We start from the raw sequence: 20081 nt of genomic DNA on the forward strand, positions 1-20081 counted from the left end.
TCACATATGCAGCCCACCACGTCTTTGTTCTGTAGAATTTTTGTCCTTTTCCTTCTTCTGAAATGTTCTTTAATATTCTCTAGTATTAGTTCTTGATTATCTCATGTTTCCTTGGGTCTTAAATGATTCTGAAGTTCCTTTTGGTCTCTACTTTGGGAGGCAACAGTTCATAAAACGTGTCACGGGCATAGTGGTTCTCACAATGTAAAAGAGGGAAGTTTTCATAAACTAAGCTTTTCTGACAGTACCTTGGAGGGAAAACAGTGTATAAAAGCCAAATACACTAATAGTACGTGAGTGATGTTGTATATTTTACACATATTTGTAGCTTTAAAATAGTAACAGCAATAATCTCTTATTGCCACAAATTTGGTTAAACAAAAGAACCTTGTGGGGTAAAAAGTACTACATTTAAGTGAATCTTTGGCTTTAAGTTACCTGCATACTTTGTACTTTTAACTTTTTTTTTTCTGAGGTTAGGATCATGTTTCATTTTTAAAGTATAATTTTTAAGTGATTCTCAATGTGCCACCTCATGGGGTTGTTGTGGCAGGTGGTAGGGAGCTTTCATAGAGAAATGTATAATTATCCACTTTCAAAAATCTTTTTAAATTTCTGTTTTAATGCAGAAATTACTAAAGAAACACAACTATTAGGAGCTGAAGGTTAGATTATGCAGTTTCACTTAGATACTTTAATCATTGATGAAAAAATTTCCAGTCATTGCATGGAATTCTCCCCAGGGCTCTCCCCCCCCTTGTGGTAAGCATTGTTTACATTTTTCTTTTCATTTTTCTGTGTATGTATGGGTGTTTTTTCATTACATTTCTTAGATAAAGACTGCACATGTTAAAATGATTGCAAGTTGTTCTGTTTCCCCTTACTCAGAAACTTCGTGGCTATCTGTATATGAAGTTTATAGAGATTTTATTGTTTTTACTGTCTGCATGGCATTCCATGTTATGAGTGTACAATAATACATTGTACCATTTTTCCTTGGACATTTAGGTTGTCTCCAGTTTTTGTTGTTATTGTTTTTTAGTATTTTAAACAATGCTACAGTGAATGTTTTTGGCTAGAGGGTTCTTGGGAGAAAAATCAGTGGACATTACTTGGCACAGGCTGGAATTTAGAAGGGTAAAGGTCAGCAAATACACAGGTCCTTACATACCTGACGTTCTGCAAATAGGTGAGCTTTCCCAAGAGTGGGTGCTTCAGCAGGGGTACCTCTACCTCCTTTTGTTCTCCATTCTTATGGGGCAAGAAGAAGTTTTGAATCATTTATGTACAGATTTGTTTTTTATTTGAGAAGATTAATTTGAATTATATTTTCTAGTTATATTACCAAGTTTAATAACAAAAGAACACTTATGCAGAATAAATGCATAGGAGTTATCTTCTTAGATCTTCTTTCTAAAAAAGTCGGTTTATTGCTTTCTGCATAGAAATTCATCATTATTTTTCCATTGCCCTTACAGGACCGTCAAATACCATGACTCACAAGTCCCTCAAAGCTGTGTCTGTCCCCTCCACTTGCTGTCCCTTTCCCTTTCCAAAGCTCTAGTGCATCTATATTTATATTCTTGCAGTTTTTTCAAATTCTTCATGTACGTTCCTTTCTTATTTACTGTTTTTCCCTCCTTCCCTCTGAGAACTCTCTCTTCTCCTTCAGAACTCAGTTTGGAGTTGTTTGGGAGCCACCCCTGCTCTTCAGTGTGAGTCAGGTGCGTCCTGCGTAAGGGCTTCCCTAGACCTATGTTGTCATCATGTCTCCACATTTTCCTATTGAAATTTGTCTGTTTGCTTACCTGTCTCTTCTTGAAGGCACAGACCATACCTGTTTTAGTTAATGATATATTTAGGTGATATTCAGTTATATTAAAACTTAATAAATTGTTAAGCAAATCGGTGTTTCGTTAATATTACTCTTGTTTTTCCTTTTTATCCTAGGACTGGGCTAATGCTAATGTCAGCAGACAGATTGAGGACACTGTATTATATGGTTATTATAGTAAGTATTTTTCTGTTTTATTTCCTATCTGGGTTGCTAACCAAAATGTAGAATTTAGCTACATATAAACTTTTAATTTTGATACTGCATTTAAGATCACCGTTTCAACATCAGGAGTAGGTGATAGAGGCTTCGTTCTCACAGTCCTGCATCTTCTTAACTTACTTTGCTGCCTAAAGGTTCACTTGGTGGCACTTCTTTGTGGAGGTTCAGTCACGTTACTTGAAATCTCAAGTCTCTTCCTTTGTTACCATTACCACCTTCCTACTTGCGCTCTTGATTTAAACCTCAGTTTTCTAGAAATCTGTTCGATTTTAGTTAACACTGAAGTGTTAACACTAGTGGAGTCTACTTTCTGCGGTGCTTGTATCATCAGCTTTCTGGTACTGTAGGAGCCAGTTTAACCCAGGGCACACGGTTGATTGGCTTCTCCCTCCTTTCCTCTCCTTTCCCTAATTCTGGATTATAAAAGATTTGTAATAACCACCTAAATGTGTCCCATATTTTCTCTTTGAATAAACATAAGACTCATACTTTTATAAAAATGTACAAGTACTGAGTTAGGATATGATGTCATTTTTTCAGCAATAAATCAACGTGTTGAGTAAGATACCAGTAGGATACTAAATTGGAAATTGAAAAAAACATACACATAGAAGTTTCTGTTGATGGGATAACCTTTTCAAGGGTTTCATTGGATTTTAATTTAGCTGCTTTGGCTCTAACCTTTGCTCTCTGATCCAAAATTTGTAGGACATATGAAATTCTATCCCTTTGGTGTAGATTTTAGGAATATTTTTATGGTATTTTAACATAGAATTTATTATTTTTGATAAATACATTAATTTGACTTATTAAGTTAAAACTTTTGAAATGTTGCTGTATTATACAGAATGTTACCTTTTTAATACAAATTCAGTGGAAGGATATAGACTGCTTCTTCAAAAATAATTTTGGGGAAAGGAGTTTGTCTCCTGTATGACACCAAAGTGTATTTTTGCTTTAGAACAAGTGACAAGTTAAGCCAACTTTTATTTTAGTGCAGCCCAGGTTCATGAACCATATTTTACCATTGAACCTCGAGGCTACTGGGTTAATCCATTGTGACCAAGGTTACAAAGACCTTTAAACTGGAATGTTAATTCATACAGCCCTTCCAGCTGGTTTCATGGATAGAATTAAATCTACGGGAAATGATTTCAGAATTTTTCTTAATCCTCCCAAAGATAGTGTGTCCTTACTATTCTCTCCTTCTTAGGATTTGATATTCTGGGTTGTAATGAGAAATAACTACCTTGGGATAGGATAGTTGAGACACTGGTCTAGGGAAGAAGTTTGCATGAGAAGCAAAATTATGAATAGAAACAAATGTGAATGGAATTAAGACAGTTCAATAATATTAATGGTTGTTGTCATAAAGTTAGTCCACTCTGTTTTAACTGTGGCTAATAGGCCTTTGACTTTGACTCAGATGGTGACATACCACTAGGAGCCTACAAGGATTGTATTGCTTCCAAGATAGTTAGTTATTAATCCTCAAGCCCAGCTGCTGCTCAGAAATGCCACATATTATCTAACTGCCTATTACATGTTTTCTCCTGGATTCTGAGGACCCTGTAGACTCCAGATAATGCAAAACACTACTTTTAACCATCCCCTCTGTGAGATTCTGTAGCTCATCTAGTGTCTCCTAAGATAGTGACACATTTTCAGTGTCTGACCTTGCCAGGAATCGTGCAGGACTTTCACATTCATCATTTTATTTAATTTTCATGAATGTTGTGTTTGGGAGGTATTTCCCACACTTTACAGATGAAGAAATTGATATTTCGAGCTGTTAGAGATCACCTTGCTGGTGAATGGCTCAGAGTGGGTCTCGCTTCCTAAACTTGGAGCTGCTTACCATTTAGTGAGCTGCCTTATGATAAATGACTTTGGGGATGTTACCTGTGGGAGTGCTTAGCAGCACTGAATCCCCCAGGAGGCTTCAAAATCACCTGGGATCCTTTTAAATAATATGGAATAGTAGATTACATCCGGAGAGATTCTGATTTACTTCGGCATTGTGTTCATATCCCCACCGTTCTTACCAGGAAAGCGTACGTATTGGAAAGAAGGCTCAGGGTGGTGGATTGAAGTTTGCAGCAAGTTCTACTTTTCTCTCGAAAGCTCAGCTTTTATCATGGGCCACACATACTGTCACATACTATCTTGGAGGTGGCAGGGCTCACTTGATGCGTTTTGAAAAGTTTGCCTCATATTGAAGTCTGGGTAATGATTGCTGGTCTGTCAGTTCTTTCCAGTAAACATGATGTTCTTTGAAAAAAAGTGATTAGTGTAGCTCAGAACTGAAACAGAACGAGTGCTTCTCACAAGTACACTTTATGTATGCTTCCCTTCACATAGAACATTCAAAAGATGTGTTCTCAAGGGTGGACATCTAATAGAATTATTACTTCTTCAAAAGGGACTTCCTGAATAGAAGTGCCCCCTGCTGGTGACTGCTTGGTGGTGAGGCTCATAACTGCTAGTGGAAAGGCAAACATCTTAATATTATTATGAAAATAATTTTCATGTTTCAGATACCCTGAGAGGACCTCTGCTAATCCTGGGGTCTGGAAACCACATTTTTGAGATCCTGTTATATCAATGGAACTCTGGGTGTTTTTTCTGGGCAGTTGTAGAGTCAGGCTAACCACTGCCTCTACCCGCTGGATACTCCCCACTTTTGATTGGTTATTAAGTCCTCAGCTCACTGAAGCTGCCTACAGAGGCCATAGAGTCTCCTGGAGCTTGCAGAAGGATCACAGGGTAAGCCTGTTTGTTTCTGCTCCTTTGCCCTATGCTCATAGGGGTCCTGTGCTCAGGAGGCTCCCTCATCTGCGGATGGCAGACCCACCCCACAAACATGAAGGACTCAGACATTTTTTCCTTTTGAATGCTTCTATGTATTTCTTCATCTGTGTTTCAAACTTCTTTGATATTTTCTTTTAAAAAACTGCTCTTGTCTTCTTTGTTTTCAGCCCTGTTTTAATCTCATGTTTGGGGCTGTTATGCAAGTTTTTGTCTTTTATGTATGTGTTTAGCTTTTTTTCTGAGTTCTGTTTTTATGTTCAAATTAATTTTTATCTTTAAATTCTTTTTATTGTAATCTATTATACATGTTTAATGTTTTCTCTAACTGCTCTTGACATTTTTAGTTCTAATTCTTTCACTATCTACTTACCTTTAATTTCTTTTAAGTGGATTTTCATTTTACTTAATATTTTTTCCTAACTTGTTTTGGTTTTGCATGCACGAAGGGGTTGTAGAAATGGGGGAGCCCAAACCATAAGGAGGTTTGGGCCATTGTTCATGACCATTGTGTTCAGCTCTTCTGTAGCTGTCCCATCACTTCTTCCCAGAGACTGTTTCTCCTCTTGACACTGATTCTGGGGCTATATTTTTTGTGTAGATATAAATTGAATCATATAGTATGTATTGTTTTCTATTTGTCATCTTTAGTGCTCAGTATTACATTTGAGATTCATCGTTATTGTTGCAGATAACAGTACTTTGTTGATTCTCATTATTGTGTAATATTCCATTACATTAACATACAATAGTTTGTTTATCCATTCTAACATTGGTGATCGGTTGTGTTGTATAGTTTTCGGCTATTTAAAATACTGCTACAGTGAGGATCTTGTATATGTCTATTTTTAAAAAGCACTGCATTGTTTTCCATTGTATGGATGCTCTTATTCAAAGAATCCTAGATTATTAAGTGTTTTTTAAGTTCTTTTTGCTATTAAACAATTCTGTAGTGAAAATTAGGAAATGTGTTAAAGAGTGTGCATATTTAGATGAGTTAAGTTATGGAACTAAGGAAGAATAAGAGGAACCAAGAACCTTTCAAACTTCTGTTCCACCTAAGAGATTTCTTAGGAAGTTTCGCCTCACTCTCCATTGGTTAATTGCTGAAAAATTGTACCTGGAGTCTTTACTATATATTTTGAATTTACGGTTTACAGTCTCCTAGTATCTAATTTGAAAAGAGTACCATGGGACTTTGAAGTCATGACATGGCAATGAAGTAGTGCCTACTTCATAGTATTAGGAGTGTGACATGCGGTTAGTGCTAAATAGTTATTAAATGTGCTGCTATTTTAATTCAAATCAGCTAAAAGTACAAGAGAAATAACTTTCTCATTGTAGTAATATGGGGGAAATAACATGAGAACTGATTTAGCATGTCATCAAATTTATGTCTTTCTGATTACTGTTTTGGAAACATCTCTAATATATTTTACTGCTTTTTTTAGACAAGATAGACTGGGATTAATTTTGAGGGTTTTTTTAAAATTTTTGAATTCAGGTCTGTAAAGTTCTTTTTGATGAGACACAATTGTGTCCTGTCTCCCACTTTTCTCTCCTTTTTGAAAGAATGTATTCCTCATCACAGGGGGAGTTTTCTGAGTGGCAGTTCTGGGGATGTTTGCTCAAGAGATTCTATAGATAATGACTTATTGAGACTTAATGGCCTAAGAATTTCTTTCCAAGCAGAAATATTAGGAAAACGAATGTTTTCTTGGACTTGTAGCTAGTGTGGCTTATGCGGTCTATCTCTAAAGAAACTGCTAATTTGTCACATTAATATCATAAACTTCCTTAATATTCCAGGAGACAAAGACACCTGCTCTTGATTTTCCTTCTTACATTCCTTGTTGTGCCTTCCGAGTGCCTTTGCTGATTTTTTCTCTTCTTCCTGACCTTTATGTGCCCCAGAGTTCAATCCTTGGACCATTCTCTTTCTCAGTTCTTTGGTGATCTTACACTATTGCCTGCTTCCAAGCACCGTCTGTACGCTAGATTCCCAGGCGCAGACCTTTGTGTGGGGCTCTTGCAGACTTCGTATTCCTGAGTCCACTTGTCGACTTGATCATTTCTGTCAAGAAATTAGACATCTCAAGTTTAACATTTCTAAGACAATTGACCCTCAATCTGTTACACTCTATAGATTGTCTTGTTTCAGTGAATAACAACTAGGATAGAGTTGCTTAGTCCAAAAACCTTAAGAGTCATTCTTGACTCTTTATTTTTTTGCATTTTGTATCAAACATGGCAGGGACTTCTGCTGTGTTTGATTTTGAAAATTTATCCAGAATCTGACCACTTCTCACTACTGTTCTAGTCAGTTTGGGCTGCTCTAACAAAAGTTCCATAGACTGTGTAGCTTAAAAAACAAACATTTATTTGTCTCAGCTCCAGAGGCTGGAAAGACTGGGATCAGGGTCCTGGCAGATCTGGTATGTGCTTCCTGGTTGCAGATGGCTGTCTTCTTGTGTCTTTAAGTGGCAGACAGCAGAGAGAGACAGGCTTTCTCATGTCGTCTTTAAGCACCATTCCCATTCCCAAGGGCTCTACTCTCATGACCTAATTACCTCCTTACCTGCAAACACAAGATCTTTGGGGATTAGATTTAAACATGAATTTTTGCGGATCACAAACATTAAGTCCATAGGGTTCTGTAAATGAGAAGGATAATGTGTACTTCTGTTTGTTAAGATGGAATGATCTGAGGGTGTGATTTTTATACATGGCCAACTAAGAAGACTGGTAGATCCTCTTCCCCAAAAAGCAAGAAAAAATTGACAGAACAACTTCATTGCTTTGAAAATCAACCAAAGGTGTACAACCAACTGAGAAGTGTCTATACTTAAAAACTGGTAGGGACAGTCGTACTTTATAGTGTTTTGTACTAGGTCTGTTATCTCTCCCTCCAAACTCTCCCTCCCCAAGCTTGGTTATGTTTTGAATTGAATGAAAATAAAAAAAACAACGTATCAAAATTTATGAGATGCAGCTAGCTAAAGCAGTGCTAAGAGATAATTTGCATCTTTAAATTCCTCCATTAGAGGAATTTAGAAAAAAAGTCTATTGGAAATGAAGTTTCAAGTGCCTAGATTTATATATTAGGAGACTAGGAGGGGAATAGCAAACCGAACTCTAAGCAAGCAGAAAAAAGAAAATAAAGGTTAGAACAGAAATCAATGAAATAGAAAACAGAAAAACAATAGAGAAAAATAAAAAGTAGGTTCCTTAAAAAATAATTCTTTTTGAAAAATGGGTAAATCAAGCTTGTTTGAAAGGGAGAGAGGAGGGGGTTAGAGAGAAAGAGGAGTGAGAAGGTGAAGTGGGGAGAAAAAAGGAGGAGGAAGGACGGGGGAGGGAGGGAGAGGTGGGAGGGGGGACACGGAGAGAAGCAAGGGGAAGGGAAGAAGGGATGGGAGACTGGAGGGAGGGAGGGAAGATGAAATTATCGAAATAAAGAGTGAAAGAGGTTACATTACTACCGACCTTATAGAAATTAAAAGTATTGTGAAAGGAACAGTATTAGAATTTTCTACCAGCAAATTACCCAGATGAAGTGGACAAATTCCTAGAATGACATAAATTAGCAAAACAGAGCCATGAAGAAATAGCCCTATAGCAAGTAAAGAAATTGAATTAGTTTTTAAAAATATTCTTACAAAGAAAACCCCACACCTAAATTTCTTCACTGGTGAATTCAATCATTCATTTAAACAAATTGTATTAATCCTTTATCAATCCTTTTAGAAAACAAAGAAGGAAACACTTGCCGACTCATTCTTGAGTCAGTACCGTAATACCAAAATCAGACAAACATCATAAGGAAATGAGACTATGGGCTAGTATCTTTTATGCCTGTAGAAGTGAAAATCCATAACAAAATTTTAGGGAACTAAATCCAGCGTCATGTATATTGTACACCATGACAAAATGGGATTTATCCCCAAAATGCAAAATTGGTTTAATGTTAAGAAATCAGTTCATATAACATAGCCTATTACTAGAATGAAGATTTTGTGTATATCAGTAGATATACACAAAATCATCTATTTTACAAAATCCAGTTTTCATTGCCTATAGAAACTTCCAGCTAACTAGTTACAGAAGGGAACTTCCTCAACCTGATAAAGTGTATTTTTCGAAAGCCTACCACTAACAGTAATTATATTTAGTGGTGAAATACTGAGTGCTTTTCCTCTAAGATAAGGATCAATGCAAGAATATGTGCTGTAACCAACATAAACAACATTGTGATGGAGATTGTAGCCAGTGGAGTAGGTCCAAATTAAGACATCCAAGCTGGAGAGGAAGAATTAAGATTCTTATTTTTTTAGCTGACAGGAGATCCTATGGATAGAGAATTTCAGGGAATTATGTAAAGATAAATAAAGTTAATAAACAGGTTATCAGGGCTATAGGATATAAGATCACACAGGATATAAAATATAAAAACTAGAAACAGATGATTCAAATGAAATAAACAGTTCTAGCCACAAAGCATCAAAGGAAAAGAAAACTGAGAATACACTGAACAAAGGAAGTATAAAATTTGCACATTGAAAACTACAAAAAATTGTTGATAGACATGAAGAGCTAAATAAATAATAGACTATGTTAATTGTTTGTTACAATATGATGTTAATGGATACGTAATATCATAAGGATGGCAATTATGAGTTTTTTCTCGAACCACAGCCTTTTTCTTTTTTTTTGAGAAATTAACAGGCTGACACTTAAATTTATGTGGAAATGTGAAGAATCTAGAGTAGCTCTAACTCCGGCTGGGGGAGATCCCAGGGCAAAATACCTTTGAAACTGAAATCAGTCAAAGAGACAAATAAAGTCGGAAAAATCTGTTTATTTTTTACAAGTAGTCGTCCTGCGTTTCTCAACCCCACTGCAGAAGCAAAGAGAGTTCCATCCAACGTCTCCAGTACAGATAAGCCCTTGCTCACCCATGTAACGACCTGTTGATATGGAGGTGGATTGCTTCTCCCCCACCTTGGAAACACCTGTTGGTATGGAGATGCACTAAGGCCAGGAGAGAGAGATTCTGAAAATACTGCAGTTTTACCCACAGTAGCCAATTCTGAAAATGCATAACATTAGAGAGTCACACTGTCGAATTTCAGAACTTACAAAACACAATAAACAAGGCAGTGTGATAGTTTAGATGGATAGGTATATGGAGCCATTGAATTCAGAGACCAGAAATAAACTTGTACATTCATGGTCAGTTGGTTTTTCAGCAGCTGTGGCAATTCAGTTTAATTCAGTTGTTTTTAAAAAATATTGTATAACCACATGCAACAATAACAACAGCTGTAGAGCCTTACATCTTACACAAAAATTAACTAAAATAATCAGTCAAAATCTAAACTATAAAATTATAAAACTTCTGAAAGAAATCAAAGGGCAGATCTTTATGATACTGGGTTAGACAAAGAGTTCTTAAATATAACACCAAAAGCATTATTCCTAAGATAGATCTTGATAAAACTCTATGAAAATCAAAAACTTTGTTGTTCAGAAGACACAATTTAAAAAATGAAGATAAGCCACAGAGAGAGAAAATATTTGCAAATCATGTATCTCACAAAGGGCTTGTAATCAGAACATTAAAACAGTTCTTATCAATCATTAATTACACTAATAATTAAAAAATGAACAAGATATTTGAATAGACATTTCACCAACAAAGACATATAAATTGTTTATAAGCATATAAAAGGATACTAGACATTATTAATCATTACAGAAATGCCAATTAAATCCCCAATGAGATACTGCTATACATCCACTAGAATGACTGTGTCTTAGCTCAGGCTGCTGTAAAAACACACTGTAGACTGGGTGACTTGAACAACAGACGTTTATTTCTCACAGTTGTGGAGACTGGAAAGAACAAGATCAAGGCGCTATCAGGTTTGTTTCCTAGTGAGGGCCTTCTTTGGCTTGCAGAAGGTGGCGTTGCTCTATCCCCACTTGGCAGAGAGAGAGAAAGGTGGGGGAAGGAGGAGGGAGAAAGAGCTGGTCTACTTTTCTCTATGGACCCTGATCACATCATAGAGATTGCATTTTCCTGATTTCATCTGAACCCAATGAAATCTCAAAGGCCCCATCTCTAAATACCATCACATTGGATGTGAGGGCTTCAACATGTGAAATATTTTTTTAGTTGTGGGAGCATACATTTGGTCCATAACAGGCTATAGTAAAAAGCAGAGGATATCCAATTATTGACAGACACAGAGAAACTGGAATGTTCAATTGCTGCTGTTGGGAGTGTAAGATGGTAGAGTTGCTTTGGAAAGCAATTTACAGCTTTCTTAAAAAGTCAAATTTACTGTGTGGGCCAGCAGTTACATTCCTGGGAGTACAGTGGAGAAATGAATACAGTGTCCACACAAAGATATGTATGTAAATGTTAGCAGCTTTTTTCATAGTAGCACAAAACTGGAAAGAATCTAAATGACAACTGGTGAAATGTTCAAATAAAATGAATTATATCTATACAGTGAAATACATAGCCAGAAATCTAAGTCAGTGATCAGCAAATTAGGACATGATGCATGGTCCCCACCCAGATATGACTGCACCTAGTGTCTGTGGCTACTTTTGAAAGGAAAGGAGCGACACACAGCAGCAATTCACCGGAGAAATCCACTTTATTAGGGAAAGGTGCTGGGTTATATAGGAAGGGGCATGGGGTGATTGTGGTGTTACTTCTATGGCGCTGGTGGCTGTTGGCTAGGTGCTGGGATTGGGAGGGGGGCGAGAGGTGATTGGGCTTCAGGTGGCGCCGGCGGGAACCGAGGACCCCGGAGAGAAGCCGGAAGTTTGCCATCTTACTGGTGGGGGCCCTTCAACTTTCATGCTGTAATAGCAGAGCTGAGTAGTTGCAACAGAAACATACAGGCTGCAAACTAGAAATATTATCTGACTCTCTACAGAAAAAATCTCCCAGCTCCAGTGCTTAGTGAAAGAAGCCAGATGCAAAAGACTGCATCTTGTATAATTCCATGTATTTGAAATGTCCAGAAAAGGCAGATCTCCGGAGACAGAAAGCAGATCAGTGGTCGCTTCAGGCTGGGATTTGGAGTGGGGATTAATTGCAAACTGGCACAAGGCAGCTTTCTTGGAGTAATGGAAAATGTTCTAAAACTGGATTATGCTGATAGTTACCTAACTGTATAAAGTTACTAAACATCACTGAATTGTGGACCATGTTTTGCATATTCTGGTATGTAAATTATATTACAAAGTTGTTGGGAAAAACTATTGAATGAGCAAATATAAATGGAGAGTATAACACAGTACTGGATAAATGATAGGCAGTCAATAAAGGACAGTGCTGTAATTATTACTTAAAATTGTAAGGAATTTGCATTTTTATGGTTTCTTTTTATTTTCCTGAGTTGGAATTTTACCGTAATTTACAGATGGGAAAAAAAAGTGAGACTGGAAAGTTAGGAAGTACTAAGGTTTACAAATTGGAACGTGACTGTGTATCACACAACATGTCCTCCAAGAGTTGTCAGTTTATAATATGATTTTCATTATGTCTAAGTATTGTTATTTCAGCTGTTTCTACGTAGCTTTGTAGTTAACATTCTAGTCATGATTAGTTGCTGCAATTATTGTTACATCATAAATTGCTTAGCCTTTTCTCTGACCATGTAATTTAATAGTTTCCTATTACACAAATGGGGTCGCAGTATATGCCTTGGAATAAATACTATAGGGAGAAGAAAGAAATGAGCAAAAAAATGCTTAAGGGAAATGACTGTTCCTCAGACTATGTATTCTAAATTAAAACCTGTGAATGACTTTATTCCCCAAGTTATATACTGTCCATGCACCTGAATGTTCAAATCACTTTGCAGTGGTACAGGTTATCTATAATTGTGTGACAAATTACCCCCAAATTTAGCAGTGACATCCCCCCACTTTTGTTGTAATCCTTTTCATTAGCACTGAGCCCAGTCTACATTCGAAGGAGGGGGATTGCCCACGGGCACGAATATCAGAGATGTGCTCCAGGAACCATTTCAGAGGCTGCTTACCACAGCTTTGACATTTACTCCACATATAATACTTTTATATTTGCAAAATATTTATTAAATATGCAGAGTATAAAGCTTGAAGCTGGCAGTTTAGACTCCCTTGTATGCCTTCCCCTGATACCATCACTTCCCCAAGCCCCTTTGAAGTCACCACTCTCAAATTTAGTCTGTGTTAGTTCCTTGCTTTTCCTTGTAGTTTTACCATGTTGTTTTACATATTTTTGGAACTTTATATGAAATCACTTGCTTATTTTCATTCAGCTGTATGTTCCTGAGATTGATACATGCTATTTCATGAAGTATAGTTTATTTTCATTGTGTACAGATACATCACATGTGAATCAGTTGGAACATTTGGATATTTTGCTATTAAAAATTGTGTGATGAACATGTTTACATGTTTCCTATTGCATATGTGAAAAATACATACATAGAGTTGATGGATTATAAATTGTGTGCATCTTCAACATTCTGAATAATGACAAATACTTTTACAAGTGTTTGTACCAATTTAACTCCATTAGAGGGATATAAACCTTCAGGTTGCTTAATATCCTAATGTTTGATGTTGCCATGTAGTTCTAGTTTTTGCCAGTTTGGTGAGTGTGAGATGATAGTTTAGTAATTTGCATTTCACTTGTTTGGAAATGAAGTTATATGTCTTCTAAACATTTATTGGCTTTTTCCATTTTTCTGCCTGAAGTGCCTTTTTTGCTTGTTATCTTGTTTTTCGTACTGACTGAAGAAATTTTTTCGTGTACTCTGAGTAGTTCATGCAGTGATTCTAAGTATTCTATTTTTTCCCCAGAATTAAACCTATGAGAGAAGGGACTCTTGATTTAGCCATATTCATGACCTCTAAAATAATGCCAGGAACATACTCAGTAGATATTTGTTGAATTGAATATATTTTATCAGGGAAGGTAAGCGAGTGAGGATTTTTTTAAAAAGTTTTTTCAAGTAATGCATGTATATAAGGTGATTATTAAACCAAGTTTGTATTCCTAGGACAAACCCAGAGGGTCATGATGGTGGTTTTTTGGGTTTGTTTTTAAGTCTTTTGCTGTATTTGATATGCTGCTATCGTGTTTAGCATCTTTTAAAAAAAGCTAGAATTCAGAGGTGAAACTCTTCTGTAGTTTTCCTTTATCTTATTATTATTCTCAGGTTTGAGTACCAAGACTCTGCTGGCTTCATAAAATGAATTGAGAATGTTCCCACCCTACTTTGGAGATTGCTGTGGGCCAGTCAGCACTGTGTGGTTCTCGTTCTCCCATAATCGGTGTACATGTTACAGATAAGAGCGGTAGAAGTGAGCATGGCAGGTTGTACGGTCAGTCCTAATGAACTACTTACTTTTGCTTCTTACCTGGTCGCTGAGCCCTGCTGGGTTAGAATTCCCGATAGCCACGTGGATTACTTCAGCAGGGATGAAACAGTAGTTTCATCGAATTAGCAGGTGTGATTTCTACCTGACCATTTTGGTCTCCTTATTCCATTGAATGAACAGGCAATAGTAACCATATCAGCTGGAGTGATTGATGCTGATTATTAGGAGAACAAGGTTGCTGCTACACGGTGAAGGCAAAGAGAAGTATATCTTGATCCCAGGGGATTCAGTGGCACCTCAGGATGCTACCATGTTCAGTGGCAAAAGTGAACTGAGGTCTGTTCCATTCACTGTTCATAGGCAAGACCATCAAAAGGTCAGGATAGTTCAGGAGTGAGTGTTTGGGTTCTCCCATTTCTAGTACTAAATTCTGTTTCAGAAATTAGACCTGGCTGCTATTAACAGATTAGAAATACAAGGCTTACATAGTGTAGTGGTTTTTCAGTCTCACTTAAAATAAGTCTGGATTTTGGCTCTCCATCCAGGGCTGGTATGGCAGCATCATGGCGTCCTGAGAGTCAGGGTTCTAAGCTTGTTTCCTCTCTCCTTTCTGTTTTTATTATATGGGCCATCTTAAGGTCGCCACAGAGTCCAAATGGCGGCTGGAGTTTAAGCTTTCGTGTATCCATTTAAAGCAGGAAGCAGGGGGAAAGGGGGAAGGACAGAAAGGGGAATGCCGATGCGAGGAACAGGAGTGCTGGGCATGCAGCCAGCAGTCTTGACCCCAGGTTCCTAGCTGGGTAAAGGAGATAATTTTAGAAGGCTTTTAGAGTTCCCAGAGTATCTTTGTATTTTGACACTAAATTAGAACTGTAGAACAATATTGGCTAAGTTATTCTTTCTTTGTCTTCATGTTTTCATTGGTAGTTTGGAGGAATAAAGAACATTGAAGAATTCAAAAGCCTAATTTATCCAAGTTGATCTTCATGTGATGTAATTTAGTGATACACAATTTTTAAAAGATAGATTGTTTGCTTTGTGTATATTAAAAAAGTCCTAAGCATTACCATGTATTCTTTGCCATGTTTTTTTCTTCATGGCCTTTCATGAGTTGATGGCTTTCTGTTCACTCTTTTTTTTGCTAGTTCTTAGTAAGTTGTTTTAAAAAAAGAACTTGTTTAATGAGTTTAATTTTTGCCAATTTCTGTGTACATGAGGTTTTAAAAGTTTTTCTTTATAAGTTTTCTTTGATGTTAGTGGTACTATTAAACCAAACAGTCTTTTCCATGCTAGTAACAATTTTTTAACAAAAACATTTACAAGTAAAAAAAAAGCATACTTTATAAAGATGTCAAGATACGAGAGTGCCATCACTGTGGGAGTTAATAATTTTACTTTGAAAATAGCTATCAGTTTAAAGTAGAACTTTAAAAGAAGCAGTTTCTCTGTTTCACGATAATGGTAGCGGCAGATTTTTTTTCATTTACAGATATATAAACCCCACTTGACATTAGAACTGATCTGAAACACATAAAAAGGTTCATTTAATTCCATCTTCACAGTTCAGTATTTATGGGCCAAAGCAAGAAATCTTTATGAAGGACACTGAGAAAGAACAGTCAGATTACCACTACATAGTATTAGTTTACCATGTGATATCAGGAAAACAAAGATTTGTCTAGAGCCAGTTGTTCTACACCTATTTTGAGTCACAGACTGCTGAGTGAATATTGTAGAGTCCTCTCAGAATTGTGTCTGTCCCCCACTTCCTTCCTGAAGGTGTTGATTCCTAGAAATTGTCTTTTTCTGGATAGTCCTACCTGCAACATATGAGAGTTTGGGTTGCCATATGCCTTCATGTTTCTTTATAGTCAGTAGCTGCCCCCCACACTGTTTTGACTTGTTTCATAATAAATTTGTTTTCCCAGTTCTGTAGCTTCCTTAAGTTCAGTCATAGAAAATGTACTCTGTGTCTGGGCTTATTTTTATTCAGCATAAGGTCTGTGAGATTCATCCTTGCTGTATGTATCTGTAGTTCATTCTGTTTTATTACTGTGTAGAAGTCTTTTGTATGAATATTCCACTCAGTTTGCTTATCTGTTCACCTATTAATGGATGTTTGGGTCAGTTCCTGTTTTTTGATCACTGGGAGTCGTGCTATTGTGAGCATTCTTGTTGTGGAAGAGTTAAGGCAGCAGACCTGATGTTGGTCAACCCTCACGTATCTTCAGGAAGGCCTGGTTACATGGCTGACCCTTGACCAGCTCTGACATCCCAGTCCTCGGATGTTACCTATGTTACTAATTGATAAGGTGGTTTTGTGATGCTGAACATGGAACCATTTAGTACCAGCTTATTTACGGATTATTCAAAAAGTTTATGATTTATGGGGAACATTTGCTTTCCCTCTTGGGGTCTGTAGTTTTGATAATCACAGCTGGTCACTCAGACAGATGTGCCAATGTTGCAAGTCCCCAGTAAAGCCCTTGACGCTGCACCTTAGGCAGGCTTCTCTGGGCAGAAACACTTGGTATATGTTGCTGTGCTTCATTGCTCGATGAGTAGACATATTGGTTCCTATGATTAGTATATGTTTGATTTGGCAATAAAGTACTGGCAGTTTTCTATAGTGTTTTACCATTCTGTGCTCCTTCCAGCAGAGTATGGGAATGTAAGTTATTTTACATTCTTGACAGCGCTTGGTACTGTCAGGTTGATTTTAGCCCTTCTATTGGATCTGTGATACCTCACTGTGGGTTTAGTTTGCATCTTCCTGACGCTGATGAGCACATTTTCAAATGTGCTTGTTGGTCACTTTGTGTATCTTCTACAGGGAAGTCTGTCTTTTATCCATTTTTAAAATGTGTTCTTATGTTTTATTGAGTTACAGGAATTAATTTTATATCATCTTACACTAGTTGAATATGATGCTAAAGTGTAGTTGATCACACAAGTTCAGGAATATGAGTAATGCTTGTGGAAAGTCATCAGGCCCTTGGCCTCTCTCAGGGCTGAGGCCACTAAGTGGCAGGTCCAGTGACACACCGGAGCTGAAGCCGGACCTTATTGCATCTATTAGTTTATCGAAGTTTCTGGCTTGTGGCTATCAGCCCATTAAAAAACTGGGGTCTTTTCTACTCTATACAAATTATTTAGTTTTTTAATCCTAATATTGGTATGGTATTTTGGGTGATTTTGAGTCCCATCCCTTTTATGTTTAATTTTTTAAAGCTTTTAGAATAATTATTTTGATTACTTTTTTGAATGTATGTTCATTTCCATTGGCTCTTAGATTTGTAATGCAAATGTTGGTATCAGCTACTCTTTGGTTTGCAGTAGAAACATTAATATTCAATACTTTTAAAGATTCACTGTCATTATTAGTTTCTTATAATATTAAAAGACTGCATAAATTTCACTAAATATAGTGCCAAAATTCATTATGCTGGCAGTCATATTCTGACTGCTTAGTATGTGGTAACTTTGACCTTTCTATTGGTTATTTAGGGCCCTGCATGCTTTGAGTATTTTAGCTATGTTGCATTTAATGGGGATGTTTCATAATTGGCTTCAGATAAATGAGATAGTGGTAGCAAGTATTAAGATCATGTTTAAAAATTCTGTAACTCATGTAATCAATCCTTTGAACGAAAAGTAATTGAGGTTTTATTATACACTACAAACAAGTGCTTTCCTTTCAAAGAAGTATAGTAATTATCAGCTTTTGATTGCTTTAATTATATTATTATTTTCCATGAGTTTATGTATATGCAAATAAATGTAAATACACCAATTTTAAAAGCAGGTTTCTTAGATTTGTTAAGTCTCAAAATGTTGTTTATGTTGTTTTTATTGTTAAATATGCTATATCTTTGTCAAGTTTAAGTTCTATATTGAATTAAAAGAAGTATTTTGATTGACTATTGGTTGAAAGTATTTCAAATCTAACAGTATTTTAAAGCAGATAAATAATAACTGATACCAGTTAACTTTGAATTTTTTAGTTTTACTATTTTACTCTTCTTACCTTTTCTCTATCTTGATTTGCATAAGATCAGTTTGATAGCACTGCATATTTTAAACCTAGATTGGGGAAAGTATTTGTATCAGAAAGTATCATTTATAGCTGTTTCTTTAACTAGAGTGACTGACAAATGTGTCAACTGTACTTGATTTTAAGTTGGAAGGAATACAAAACTTAAAGTCCACTTAAATGAGTTGGTTCACAAGAAGTTCTTAGCACTGTGCTGAGTTCTTAGTAAGAACTCAGATGTTAGTTAGCACAATTGTTATTGGCACAATTATTACAGTTATTATTGCTAAAAATTGCCCCATAGTTAACTTGAATTATGATTCATTATATAATAGTGCTATTGATTTCTTGGGACAGGAGTCAGAAAAGGCTGATTTGTATGTTATGTATGCATTACACAGAGTTATGGATGTAGGGATCAGATGGGGGAGTGAATTTGGTAGGTGAATATTTATATATACACATAAATATCTATATGATATTTGTTAAGTTAATGTGCATTTAGAAAAACTTAGTTTATTATTTTTTTCCACAGCCTTATATTCTGTTATATTATTTTGTGTGTTTTTCTGGATCCCTTTTGTCTACTTTTACTATGAAGAAAAGGATGATGATGATACTGGTAAATGTACTGTAAGTATTTTTATTTTAGAGGTCTTATAAGGGGAAAAATATTATTTCTTCCTTTCTGAAAGATTATGTGACTTTAGTGGGTTTATTTTAGAGCAGTGTTGTCTAATAGAAATATACTATGACCATATGTGAAATTTTAAATTTTCTAGTAGCCATATTAAAATAAGTAGTAAAAAGGAACAGTTGAAATCATTTTTAGTGATAACATTACAGTCAGTGTAATATGGCCCAGGTAGTATCATTTCACATTAGAACATTAATGAGATATTAAATTTCTTTTTTACAATATTTCTTTGAAATTCAGATTGTATTTTACACTGCTAGCATATCCCAATTCAAACTAGCCATATTTCAAAGTTCTCAGTAGCTGCATGTGATTTGTGACTTACTGTTTTAAGCAGAGCAATTCTAGAGCAGGGATCAGCAAATTTTTTTCTGTAATAAGCAAGGTAGTAAATATTTTAGGCTTTGTGGGCCTTACACCGTTGTCTGTCTCTCAGCTACTCAACTCTGATGTCTGTAGTGTGAGAGAAGCCCAATACTTCATGAGAAAGCATGATGTGGTTCAGTAAAATAGGAGGTGGGCTACCTTTGGCTCACAGGATGTAGTTTGCTGATCCCTGTTCAAGAGCATAAAGAAGGAACACTTGCAGACTATTTTTACTAATTCAGGATAACCCTAATAAAAATACCTGGTAAATATAGAACACATGCATGTCCAAACGGCAGACCATTGTCACTTAAGTATCTGTATAACAATCTTAACTAAAATATTAGCAAATATCATTCAAGGGCATCTTAAAAATACATTAATATAATATAATCAAGTTGGGCTTATCCCTGGATTGCATGGGTGGCTTAGAATCAGCACATCTATTAATACATAGTAATTCAGTAGGTCAGAGAAGAAATTGTACATTGGAAAGTACTTGCCAAAATTGAACATCTTTTTTCTGATTAAAGAAAAAAACAACATAAAAGGAATAAATATCTGTCTTTTTATTGCGTTAGAGGAGTTTGTTTTATAGTATGTTTATGTTTTGTATTTAAATACACAAATGAATGTATTTACTCAAAAGCCAGCATTATGCCTAATGATGCATATTAAAACCTTAAAGCATTTGCCCTAAGACCAGGAGGAAGTACATCAAAAAT

General features: G+C 36.1%; 1 protein-coding gene across 1 annotated transcript in view; it reads left to right on the forward strand.

The window, feature by feature from the left end:
- Positions 1-20081, forward strand: part of LMBRD1 (LMBR1 domain containing 1) — a 100802-nt gene that overhangs the window by 8811 nt on the left and 71910 nt on the right. The window contains exons 3-4 of the mRNA XM_037012588.2: positions 1951-2011; positions 18829-18926. Coding sequence (XP_036868483.2) covers positions 1951-2011; positions 18829-18926 — 159 coding nt within the window. The remainder of the gene's footprint in view (positions 1-1950; positions 2012-18828; positions 18927-20081) is intronic.

This window comes from Manis javanica, chromosome 16 (assembly GCF_040802235.1).
Source record: "Manis javanica isolate MJ-LG chromosome 16, MJ_LKY, whole genome shotgun sequence".
Classification (NCBI taxonomy): Eukaryota; Metazoa; Chordata; class Mammalia; order Pholidota; family Manidae; genus Manis; species Manis javanica.